Raw genomic sequence first — 13,662 nt, forward strand, 5'->3', positions numbered from 1 at the left:
TATGAAGGTGGTCTGTAAATAATCGAGTCTGGACCAGACAATCCAGTGATTGACATCATGAGCTTCGATCCACACAATTGGGAGAAGATGACATGTATCAACCAAGTCAGCGACCCTGACCACTCAATCCTGTTCGCTGTCTCTTACGACAAGCATAGTCACCTTTTACGGCAAGCATGGGTTGCTGAAGACCTATTCTATCCCGGATCTTCATGGGTCAATGACTACCATGCAACCATCTGAATATATATTTATTTAAGAACAGATGGATAACAGCAAACGATAAGCTTCAATGGTTTAATCAAGTATGAACATGACGCTATATACAAGTCAATCAGTATGATATACACAGGACAGCTAGTGTATATACCATGACAGCTTCAGGAACACGCAGAGGGCACAAAACCAACAACTGACTAACATAACATTGCATCCAGAAACAATCCAGTTTGCAGAGGACATTAATCGGCCTGCATTGACTGAGCACATCCCCCTCCAGAACTATGAGGAATAAGGAATCTACTCATGATTCCAAACTCAGAGTGAGTGAGTGAGTGAGTGAGTGAGTGAGTGAGTGAGTGAGTGAGTGAGGGAGTGAGTGAGTTTGGTTTTACGCCACGGGGGACACCAGAAATGGGTTTCACACATTGTACCCATGTTGAGAATTGAACCCATATCTTTGGCGTGACAAGCAAAAGCTTAAACCACTGGACTACCCTGCCACCCTCCAAACTCAGATCCCTTAGCAGTGGCAAAAATTGTTATTTTGTTAAAAAATTGGACTTAATCTTTTTTATTTATTTATTAAATTCAAAGGCATTTTTTTTAACATTGCATGAAGGTTAAACAAAGCATTAAAGACTCGTCCTCCTTGCCAAAACCATAACAATAGAGCACCTATAACCACACTGACATGAACTGGGCATTTATAAATCCGATGTGGGACAGACATTTGCTGTAAGTCCAGGTAAATCCCCACTTACAACAGCAGAACATGTTTCTGAAATAGACAACCCTTATCCGGTGATGGTTGTATATTTCACACTGCAATGTCAACACAATCTCACATGTTGTCCTTGTCACCTGTCACTCAGCTGTCACTGGAATCACTGCTGTGGTGACGCTTTTTCTTCTTCTGGCCGGATTTCCTTCTCCTCTGTAACATACAACCCACCTGGGATAGAAACACTCAGCTTCCCGGATTAGGGTACTGAAGACCTATTCTGTCTTAGATTAGGGTACTGAAGACCTATTCTGTCCAAGATTAGGGTACTGAAGACCTATTCTAACCAAGATTAAGGTACTGAAGACCTATTCTGTCCAAGACTAAGGTACTAAAAACCTATTCTGTCCAAGATTAGGGTACTGAAGACCTATTCTAACCAAGATTAGGGTACTGGGGACCTTTTCTGACCATGATAATGGTACTGAAGACCTATTCTGTCCAAGATTAGGGTACTGAAGACCTATTCTAACCAAGATTAGGGTACTGAAGACCTATTCTAACCAAGATTAAGGTACTGAAGACCTATTCTGTCCAAGACTAAGGTACTAAAAACCTATTCTGTCCAAGATTAGGGTACTGAAGACCTATTCTGTCCAAGATTAGGGTACTGGAGACCTATTCTAACCAAGATTAGGGTACTGGGGACCTTTTCTGACCATGATAATGGTACTGAAGACCTATTCTGTCCAAGATTAGGGTACTGAAGACCTATTCTAACCAAGATTAGGGTACTGAAGACCTATTCTAACCAAGATTAAGGTACTGAAGACCTATTCTGTCCAAGACTAAGGTACTAAAAACCTATTCTGTCCAAGATTAGGGTACTGAAGACCTATTCTGTCCAAGATTAGGGTACTGGAGACCTATTCTAACCAAGATTAGGGTACTGGGGACCTTTTCTGACCATGATAATGGTACTGAAGACCTATTCTAACCAAGATTAGGGTACTGAAGACCTATTCTAACCAAGATTAGGGTACTGAAAACCTATTCTGTCCAAGATTAGGGTACTGAAGACCTATTCTGTCCAAGATTAGGGTACTGACCAAGAGATATGTATTCTGACAAGGATTAGAATATTAGAGACCTATTCCGCCCAATATTAGGGTACTGGAGACCTATTCCGCCCAAAATCAGGGTATTGGGGACCTATTCCGCCCAAGATCAGGGTATTGGGGACCTAATTTGACCATGATAAGGGTTATGGGTACCTATTCAGCCCAAGGTTAGGGTATTGGTGACCTATTCTGCCCAAGATTTAGGTATTGGGGACCTATTCTGTCCAAGATTAGGGTACTGGTGACCTATTCTGTCCAAGATTAGGGTACTGGGGACCTATTCTGCCCAAGATTAGGGTATTGGGGACCTATTCTGCCCAAGATTAGGGTACTGAAGACCTATTCTGAACAAGATTAGGGTATTGGGGACCTAATTTGACCATGAATAGGGTAAAGGGGAACTGTTCCGCCCAGGATTTGGGTATTGGGGACCTATTTTGACCATGATTTAGCTATTGGTGACATATTCTGACCAAGATTAGGGTGTTGGGGACCTATTTCACCCCAGATTAGGGTACTGAGGACCTATTCTGCCCATGATTAGGGTATTGCGATAATTTATCATCAAATGCTGGCTCCCACAGGAGATATCGCTTGGGTAAGATCAAGCGACATCTACATTGTAGATATCGCTGCAATGAAATTGCATCACAATGCTTTGCAGACCATTGTGATGTCATTGGTTACCATGACGTCAAAATCAAATGACATCACTAATGGTTCTGCTACTGAAGCTGTTAGCAGTACTTTTTACACTAAAGACACTGCTTATTACTGTCTACAAACTGAAAAAGTTGGAAGAATGATGTCAACTCTCGTTGATATATTTGATATCAAAGACACTTGGGTGAGATTTTTTCTATATACCATCCTACACACCTTGGCATCTCTGTCGCTCTCATCGGAGGAGGAAGAATGTCTGTGCTTCTTCTTCTTCTTGTTCTTCTTCTCTTTCTTATGTTTCCTTTCCTGGACAAACAATGTTGTTCAAACATTCAAAACAGTGGACACAGTGGTCAAGGAGGACAATAACCTCACACAGACAATCGGTGATGACTAAGGGGAGATAACTCAAGTTTGTTCTTACACAAATAACCTCACACAGACAATCAGTGATGACTAAGGGGAGATAACTCAAGTTTGTTCTTACACAAATAACCTCACACAGACAATCGGCGATGACTAAGGGGAGATAACTCAAGTTTGTTCTTACACAAATAACCTCACACAGACAATCGGCGATGACTAAGGGGAGATAACTCAAGTTTGTTCTTACACAAATAACCTCACACAGACAATCAGTGATGACTAAGGGGAGATAACTCAAGTTTGTTCTTACACAAATAACCTCACACAGACAATCAGTGATGACTAAGGGGAGATAACTCAAGTTTGTTCTTACACAAATAACCTCACACAGACAATCGGTGATGACTAAGGGGAGATAACTCAAGTTTGTTCTTACACAAATAACTTCACACACAAAATCTAATTTTCTTCTCTACAATAGCTTAGTGATACGAGTAATTCATCACACAAATTGTAATAATGTGTGACAAGGTCAACAAAACAAATGAGATGGCCTAGGGAGAGAACTGGAAACAAAAGCATGATACCCTGGTCCTTGCAACTGTTACTGACAGTAACTTACTGCAATTCATCACATTAAATAAAGAAGTTGACATACATATACTATCATTTTTACTTACTTATTGTCGATATTTATGAATAAAAGTATTTAATATATACCACTGCATATTTCTAAACATTCATGTAAAAAATTGGTTCTATCTCATTTAAATCAGATAGTAGTTAATAAGTTAATGGTGTTAAGAGTTATCCCCCTAGTCGAGTCGAGGTGAGGGGAGGCGAGGTGCAATTGGGTTAATGTCACGTCCAAGATTATTGCACTTATATAGCGACGTGCATGCACTTGTGTGTGTGTGAGTGGCTGCTTGTACTAGTCCGGACTGATGCCGATTTATAGTGCTAGCTCACTGAGATACCATGCCGCAGTTTAACAACAAAATCCCACTCAGACACAGTATAATGACTCAAGCCGACCAGTCCTTGTTTTAGCCCCTTAATGCCGAGCGCCAGACAGGGTAACAACAAGTATCGTCTTTTAACGTCTTTTGGGATCGAGACCCTGACCTTCCACTCTCCAGGCGGACGCTCTACCACTAGACCACAGAGGCGGTCTTCTTAACATAAAACATTAAACTTCTGACATATATATGCGTCATAAATCTTTCACTGAATTTGAGTGAATGTGGGATGCAACTTTTCAAACACCTTTTCATAACTTCAAACTCCCAGTTGAAATTGATAGAAACAATATTGCATGAAATATTGAATTCTTTGAAAGGCATTTAGAAGTGATAGACATGAGGAGGAGTATGTCAACTTCTTTACTATTCCTCATAATAAAGAAGTTGACATCCATAAATTCTCTTTCTTAAATTTTGAATTGTATTATTGATGGGGGGGGGGGGGGGGGACTATTATGTGAACCCCCCCTCTAAAAAAGTGTGCACTATCCCCAAGAAAATACAGTAGACATGGTTGTGTAATTGTAGCATTCATTCCCCATGATAACAGCATGTATATCCATCATATAATTCAGTGTTTTTTCGAAGGAGTCCTATCAAACAGATCACAGTATCTCCTGAAGCTGATATATATTTTCCTCCAATCTTTCCTTCTTTCTCTCCCTCACCTTTTTCTTCTTCTTTTTTTCAGGAGACTGCGCCGGAGGTTGGGAGTCCGGCACATACTTTTCCAAGTCTGGGATCAGGTCATACTGCTTACCTCCCCTTTCTGCATAGCACTCCTTGGACAGGTGGCCTGTAGGGGGCGCACAGAAAACTTGTTGTCATGGTGACAAGGGACAAGGTATGACAAGATCTCAAAATGGCCAATGCTGATACATCTAACATACATGCAGGTGTTATAGTATCTAAATTTGTTTTTTCTTTCACAACTTTATTAAACAAGTCTTTACATCTTCCAGCAAAAGAATGTTTGGAAAGTGAGACAAAAAACTAACAATTAAACATACAAAAAATGTCAATTTTGAATAAAAATGGAGAAAAAAATAACATACACGATAGGTTCCACAACATTGATATTTGACACCTTAATTTGACAAAAAAGACATTGCTTGGTACTAACACCTTTGCTGACGCATTGCATAAAAACATGAACTGTACAAGTAGAGATTTAACAATACAATGAGGCTGTGATATGATAAGTAACCCAATAGTATGAAGGTGATACGATTCGTATCCTGATACAGTACTTCTATTTTATAAGTTGATATTCTTTCCATCTGCAAGAGAATCAGAACCCTAGATCATTTGTTTTTAATTTTCAGATATCGAAGATGGGACATTGTACGGCAGAAACATAAAGGCTGGAAAGCACTGTGAATGTTGTGCTATTTATAGCCACTGGGAGGTAGTAGAGAATCTGCATAAGCTTGTTGTTTGTTTCGTTGTTTTACATCAGTTATTATTCATTATTCAATCTCATTGAAATCAGATCTAAGTTCTCGCTGCCACTAAACAAAGATCTGAGGACATCCCATTATGGGTCACGTCAGAACGACCTTTCACAAACTTTGACCAGCCACTGAAATGACTAACAAGAAGTCGACATCAGCCAATTAGAAAGCAGCTTTCTCGAGCTTTACGGCACTCGTTTCAACCTGGCGACTTCCATTTCAGACTATGCTTGAAAAATATGTTAACACAGTTGTCCATTAAAATTTTGAAAACTGAACACACAAACATTCTGGAATGTCTAATACATGGTTGCGATTGACATACTGTGCAACGCCTATGTTCAAATGTAGAGAGAAAGACGATAATTTTGACGGAATCAGTCGTACGGGCCGTAACTGTCGTTCGGAAAACCCCGTGTTAGCGTTTTCGAGTTTGCATGATTAGAAAACACATTCCGACTGTCACTTTCACGATCTGGTAAGCGACGCTTTGATTGGTTGGATGAAAGGACGTTCTGACGTTACGTAATGGGATGTCCTCAGATCTTTGTTTAGCGATAGCGAGAACTAAGATCTGATTTTAATGAGATTGTATTCATATGTTTTTACACCAATATAAATTGTAATGTATCACATGTATTGAGATACATGGGTGGTAAATCGATGTACTTTGTCGTCACTCGAGGGCCTTGTATTGGGGTACAATACTGTATTGATGTATCGTTACACCACTAATTGTACATTAACTCTATCTTCATTGATACTGCAGCTTCTTAAAGATTTTACTTTAGCAGATGGCTTCCTCTTTTTTTATCAAATAATCAGAAATATAGTGTCAACTTCTTTGTAAATGTCTGTATCTACATAATATTCATACAATAGATTGGCTCCTGCCTTGACATCAACAATCTGAAGCATCATCCTACCCCGAGTTCCACATCTTGCACACTTTGTGTCGTAGATAGCTCCTAGTTCGATCTTTGGCCGTTCAGAACTGAAGCCCTGCTTCCTCCTCCGGTCGTCCATGCTACAACCAGCATGCAACATTTATGTACGTTCTGATTTGTTTTGTGTTTTTGTTAAGGGTGAGTGAGTGAAATGTCATTGATAATTTATTTTGGTTAATCTTAAATCTGAAAAACATAATTTATTGTACACATAGTTACAAGGCTTCCTTCCATTGCGTTGTCAAGGTGAGTGAGTGAGTGAGTGAGTGAGTGAGTGAGTGAGTGAGTGAGTGAGTGAGTGAGTGAGTGAGTGAGTGGGTTGCTGGGTGGGTTGCTGGGTGACTGAGTGAGTGAAGGGGTGAGTGAAGGAATGAGTGAGTTAGTGAAGGAGTGAGTGATGGAGCGAGTGATGGAGCGAGTGATGGAGCGAGTGATGGATTGAGTAAAGGAGTGAGTGAAGGAGTGAGTGAAGGAGTGAACGAGGATTACCCAAAATGACAAAGTTCAGAGACAATTAAATTCATTTTTGCACTCGATTCCAACAATTTACACACATGATAAAGTTCATAGGGGAATGTAACTGTGGGCACCATGGCCTCAGACCATCTTTTCATACTTTTCAGTTGAGAAACGTTGAGATACAAAAGTATATCTTAACTTGCCTGAGATACGAGAGACCCACCTGCCCTGCACGTTGTTGGAGTCCAAGTCCTGCCCTGTTGTCTGATTGACATATTTCATAGACAGGCCAATCTTCTGATGCTCCCCCTGGAACAAACAAACCACAATATTATTCTTGTTAATGAATATAGGATCCTTACTGTTCAAAGGGAGGTAACCGTGTGCACAGTCTACAAAAGTTGTGTCTTTTCAATCCACAGGAAAAAAGTTTATCCAAACAATTAACAAGGAAAGCGTGGTATAAATGCTTCTGCTATATATAATATATTTGTTTAACATGCAAAAAATTCATTTTTTACGAAATTGCGTGCCAGGGACACCTGGTTTAGACTCCTGGATAAATCCCTGGCATTGCAATGATGTACAGTATCTCAGTCGGAATGACAGATGAATGTACGATGAAGATCCAGAGCCCATGATGTTGTCCCTGGGAAGCTAGGAGCCAATATCACTTTTTGAGAGATACATTTTTTGTAGATCCAAACGCTGATGTGCTGCAGTAGTCATATTGCTATTAGTAAATGCTGATGTGATATGATTCTGTGCCAGGATGTGATGTGCAGTGCTGCTTCAGTGGAGGGGTTGCCGAAAGTTCACATTAAAAGTGGGCGGTGGTGTAGCCTGGTGGTCAAAGTGTTCGCTCATCACACCGAAGACCTGGGTTTGATTCCCCACATGTGGACGATGTGTGAACTTATGTCTGTGTTCCCTGCCGTGAAGATGGAATATTGCTGAAGGCGGCGTAAAATCATACTCACTGTCTCAAATTTAGAGCTTACATTACACATGTTACAGATACTCAAAGTAACTCATATGTCATTTGTTGGGCTTCTCTCTTGTTTTGTGCATAGTTCTGAGTGGAAATAACATAGTTACTTCATTCAAAACTGGGATTTTTTTAAATTTCTTATTTTATTTAAGGTAGGCCCATTTTAACATCATATTTTTAGATTGCATTCAATGCAATAATATATAACAGCATCACAACCTTCCTATTTAGTCCTCCTCTTATCATTGAAATACAGGCTATTTCTGCAAAACCTAAATATGAGCTTTTTGTTATTAACATAAATTGGGAAACATTTAATGCCCTTTAGGGAATTTTTAATGACATTTGCTGCAGACTTGGGGCCGAATATCAGCCTCTGAGCAAGACTAGATAAACCTTTGACTTCTTTCTATCCATCATGTTAAGTTCTTAGTGGTTCTACTGTATTCATGAAATATATAATATAAATATAACCATAAAATGTCATGCCTTCAATTCTATTTAAAGATTATTTCTGAATTTCTGCATTTACTTGGTGCCTAACTATGGGAAAAAAACCTGTCCTGCTTCAGTGCACGGCACCTAGACTAAAATCTAGTCTCTGAAATGAACATATCGTACATAAAAAAACAGTTGTTCAGTTATCATAATAAAAATTTAATAAAAAGGAGCCCAGTGACCCCCCCTTATTCTGATACTGCAGTGATCTAGACTTGCCAAACATTATAGACTTGCATGGGCTGTATTTGATATATATTTGTATCAGGGTCTGTAAGACAGACTACACGGCACCCATAAGTCGGCGACTTACCTCAATACTGATGACTTTACAATACACCCTCTCCCTCAATGACACCATCTCTGACGGATCTTCCACCCTGGCTCTCGACATCTGAGACTTATGGACAAGGCCTTCCAGTACAACAGAAGGAGTGTTTGAGTGAGGACATCACTTCTGACATGTTCAACGCAGGGATTAAGTTAGATGCAATCTGGGGTGCATTACAAGCTGATATATGAGCATGATGAGTAATTATACATTAATTATTACCCAAGTCATTATATTTAGGCAGCTTTTTTTTGTTTTTCATTTATCAAATCAACCAATGGTAACAGAAGAAAAATTAAGCCACAATCCTAAAACAAACAAAAATAGTAATTTTTTTTATTTGGCCTAGCATTGCATCTTTGATTAATTAAAAAAAACATATAACTACATGAATCATACAAAAATAAAGTAATTACTGACTGCTTGAATAATAATTGATGTAATACATTGTAGCAGTATAAAGCCTCCGGCTGCTGCAAACTTCAAGTCAGAAAACAAAGAATTCTCAGGGGTAAATGCATGTACCGTTTTCCCGGTGAGGTGAGGTGAAATTTGGTTTAACATCACGTCCAAGATTATTACACTTATATAGCGACGTGCATGCACGTGTATGTGTGTGTGTGGCTGCTTGTACTAGTCCCGACTGATGCCTATTCATAGTGCTAGCTCACTGAGATACCATGCCGCAGTTTAACATGAATACCCCACTCAGACACAGTATACTGACTCCGAGCCGACCAGTCCTTGTTTTAGCCCCTTAATGCCGAGCGCCAGACAGGGTAACAACAAGTACCATCTTTTAACGTCTTTTTGTATGACGCGGCCCGGGATCGAACTCCGGACCTTCCGCTCTCCGGGCGGACGCTCTACCACAAGACCACGGAGGCGGTCTCCGTTTTCCCGGTAGTGAGGTATTGTTAAACAAACATCCTTCAGTGTACCCAGGACATTTAACTGTTCCCACAAAATGTGTTTGAATCCAAAATTTACTAAGATACTGATCGTTTGTTTAAATTATCAGAAGCGTACTCATGCACATGGATTTCACAGTCATGTCATCCTAATGTCATTGTCCTAACGCTAAAAGCCTCAGGAGACACTAAATCCAATTACTATGGAGCGGGGCGGTCGGGTAGCCTAGTGGTTAAAGCGTTCGCTCGTCACGCCGAAGACCTGGGTTCGATTCCAGACATGGGTACAATGTGTGAAGCCCATTTCTGGTGTCCCCGACGTGATATTGCTGGAATATTGCTAAAAGCGGCGTAAAAGCATACTCACTCACTCACTCACTACTATGGAGCAAACTTCCAGAATGCCTTTAGTTCCTTATACTGCTGTACAAGTACCGTATTCCACGTAATAAGCGCCCCCAGCTATATTTGCTTATACATTAGCTAGTGAACAATCCCAATTAGCATGCCTTTCAATTGATCAATGTACACTTATTTATTCGTGTATAATACGCACTTGTGTGTTATATGTACCCTTAATTATGGGCAAATAAATTTTGGAAAATACATCTGTCGTGTATAATACGCACAGACTTTTCTTTTGTATCATTTCAGGCTGTCAGCATAAACCACGAAATTTACGATCTTTTAACTCTGTTTTCTTTCTCACCAAAATCATATACTAATACGAGCCCCCTATTTCTAATATTGAGAACGCCCTGGGTGCTTATTACGTGGAATATGGTATGTTATCCGTCACCTTGTTTTCGACATCCTGGTATTTTCACAAAGGCTCCATAGTTCTGTACTGATGCAATCTGGAAAACACAAGTTACCGATTTGATGGTCAGTTAGGAGATAAACATACTGTGTTTTCAATGCAGAGTAAGGTTACCTGAGGCTTAAAGGGGCACTGATCTAACGCAATTCCCCGGGACTGGTTGTTGCCTTTGTTATTGTTTTTTCCCAGTGAGTACCCGGATGTATAGCAGAAATCTAGACTAGTTCGCGACCTCTGCTGCGCCATTCGTAAGCGCATTAGTCACTTGTATGGGTAGTAATGTGGAGGGCGTATGGTCACATTGATCAACAAAATGAAATACAGTTTTGGAAATAATAAGGAAATGTAGGTATCTTTGTGGGTAGCATCGGTAATGGTGACGAAGTTTTGATAAGTCACTTGCTTGGTAATTTTGCGATTTTCGTTTACACTATTTTGACTTGCAACACAAAGTAAATATTTCACCTGAGCATTGCTTTTTGATAGTGTGTATATTTTTTACTGTCAAAATGTGTAACATTTTCAAATTTATTCAGCGCCTAAATATTCAGTTATTTAACAAAGTGACTGAAAAACATTTCCATCTGTATTATTATGATAACAAATTCCAAACATTTTGATGTTTAATGTCATCACCAAGAGACTGAAAATGTTACGTTGAAAAGTACATTTCTATGTTGTTTGGCTTCTAATCCTACATAATAATCTGTTGTGATGTTTGTAGGCCCTTTTGATCGCCTTAATCAATCTGGACAGATTTTTTAGTCAAAATGACTGAAATATTTACACATTTTATAAATTGCCTGAGAGAATTACATTTTACAAATTGACGGTTATATATACACGCTTACAAGGGAAAAGGCCTGTGAAAACAACGTATATCGCGCATTGAAGAATTTCCCAACCAAGACGTAGAGAAACAAGGACGAATCGGTTCAATGCTACAGCAAATGAAGGAAAACAAAATGCAAATACCATAATTACAACCTACCAAATTTATGTGTATAAATTTTAGGCAGCTTCATTGTTCGAGGAATGTATCCGTGAATATCCACACAAAGGAACAATATCCCATTCGTCTGCAGCTGTACAAAGAAACCTATTCGATGTCACGTGTCTCTGTAACAATCACATATTTTAAAGATATATATCGTTTTGGGATATTATAACCCGTGTTCGTTTCTCAACTGATCACTTGGATTGTTTCAGGTGTTTCACATAGGTGTCAAGTCTCAAGGGTCAGCTGAGAAAGCCCACGTGACAACTATTTTCATAACGTCCACGGTTCCTAAAAAATCCATTGAGTGATAGATAACAATGATCAATCAATCAACGTATTACCAGTTCACCCTTTGAACAAAGTATGTTGTTTTTACATCGGCACTTCACGCAAGGATATGTGTGTATTCCCTTTGTTTTAGTAAACCTAGACATGTAAACACTCACTTTTGACATATCCACTGTGCAAGATAACAGTGATTAATCAATCAACGAATTTTCTGTTAATCCTTTGATGACTAGGAACGATCCGTTGATTTACAAAAAAAAGTAAATCAACTGATCATTCACCTCTTGCTGGTCTGCCACGACAAATACACAAGTGTAGGGTTATGCGAGAAAACGTGGATGACAACAAGGCAGTAGTAATCGTATTATCGACGCAATCCGAAAACCGAAAATGCTTTCACTGCATGGATACTTCTTTTAGTGTTGACTATAACCATCTGGGGTATTTCCAAATGACGACATTCGATGAGCTCCGCTGTTCTTTTTGTCTGTTAGTTTAGGCTAAAGAAATTAATTAACATGCTCCCTTTGTCGAAATCTTTTTAGATCACGGTTAACAAATCAGTGTTTATGCAAAAATGCGTAAAACAAATATTGCCTCCAGCCTCCAAGTTTATTTAGCTGTCCTTGCAGACGGTAGCCCAGTCTCTGGTCATGCTCAGTTGCGTTGCGTATCATCCGGGTACTCACGGGGGAAAATACAATAACAAAGGCAACAACCAGTCCGGGGAATTGCGTTAGGTCAGTGCCCCTTTAAATTAACAGAATTAGAAAATTAACATTGCGAACAGAAATTAGCCAATAAACAAGACGCACTCCGGTGCTCATTACAAACTAAACAAGTATCCCAAGTCATTCTAATTAGGTAGGGACCATATACCGTCTTTAAATTAGGCAACACTTCTTTTTCTGTTTATTAAATTGACCGATCAGAGCAAAAAGCAATAATCAGAAAATAAAATGCAAATAGTATCTAATTACAAATTCAAGTTATCGTGGTTAAATCTAAGTAGGTCGACCGTTCTGAACAATAGCCGATAACCCCAAATGGAATTCATTGTGTTTCTTCTGTGTCACTAGCGATTGTGGTATGTTCGACATTTAATTTATTTCTTGCGGGTTTTGGAGTCTACACTGTAAACAAACTGGTGAACCGGATTGATTTAAGAATGCAACCTCTCCATGAAATATGCTGTAGAGAGCTGGGACGTCCCCGCCATCGTCGTCCCTATGTCGCTTGTACTGATGATCACGTTCATCGTCATGGTCATGGCCACGTTTAGCCATATCGTCCACTAGTTTTCTACACGTGAACAACTATAAACAAAAAATCCACCATGTTGGCTATTTATCAAGGGACATAACTCCGGACATTGCTTTTGGATTATCGATAAGGAAATGGTGGGTTACTCGCTTTTATTTCTTAAAAAAAAACCAGCAGGTGCCCGTTTGAAAGCTCCTTGCAGCAAAAAGCGTCCAATTTTGTGCCAAACATAGAGCGTCACAACATTGCACTGAGTTTAATCCGTGAAAACGGATCTTGCGAACGCTTTAACCACTAGCCCCTGGTTGAGGAGGAGGTGAGGTGAAATGGGGTTTAACGTCGCGTCCAAGATTATTGCACTTATACAGCGACGTGCATGTACGTGTGTGTGTTTGTGTGGCTGCTTGTACTAGTCCGGACTGATGCCGATTTATAGTGCTAGCTCACTGAGATACCATGCCGCAGTTGAACATGAATACCCCACTCAGACACAGTATACTGACTCCGAGCCGACCAGTCCTTGTTTTAGCCCCTTAATGCCGAGCGCCAGACAGGGTAACAACAAGTACCAGCTTTTAACGTCTT

General features: G+C 39.7%; 1 protein-coding gene and 1 long non-coding RNA gene across 2 annotated transcripts; one reads left to right on the forward strand and one right to left on the reverse strand.

Moving 5' to 3' along the window:
* Positions 1-283: 283 nt before the first annotated feature.
* LOC124135488 (nucleolar protein of 40 kDa-like) lies at positions 284-13,180 on the reverse strand. The gene is made up of 8 exons (XM_046500879.2): positions 12,990-13,180; positions 10,506-10,563; positions 8,778-8,878; positions 7,199-7,284; positions 6,496-6,596; positions 4,784-4,911; positions 2,944-3,033; positions 284-1,156 (listed from the first exon to the last, which is right to left on the reverse strand). Exons 1-8 carry the CDS (start codon positions 13,098-13,100, stop codon positions 1,091-1,093), a joined length of 741 nt encoding a protein of 246 aa, XP_046356835.1. The 5' UTR covers positions 13,101-13,180; the 3' UTR covers positions 284-1,090.
* Positions 4,838-6,515, forward strand: LOC125374770. Its single transcript, XR_007218749.1, has 3 exons — positions 4,838-4,959; positions 5,441-5,523; positions 6,452-6,515. It is a non-coding gene; the product is annotated as an uncharacterized LOC125374770 (long non-coding RNA).
* Positions 13,181-13,662: the final 482 nt, after the last annotated feature.

This window comes from Haliotis rufescens, unplaced genomic scaffold, assembly GCF_023055435.1.
Source record: "Haliotis rufescens isolate VD_foot unplaced genomic scaffold, xgHalRufe1.0.p SCAF_6, whole genome shotgun sequence".
In the NCBI taxonomy this organism is placed as follows: Eukaryota; Metazoa; Mollusca; class Gastropoda; order Lepetellida; family Haliotidae; genus Haliotis; species Haliotis rufescens.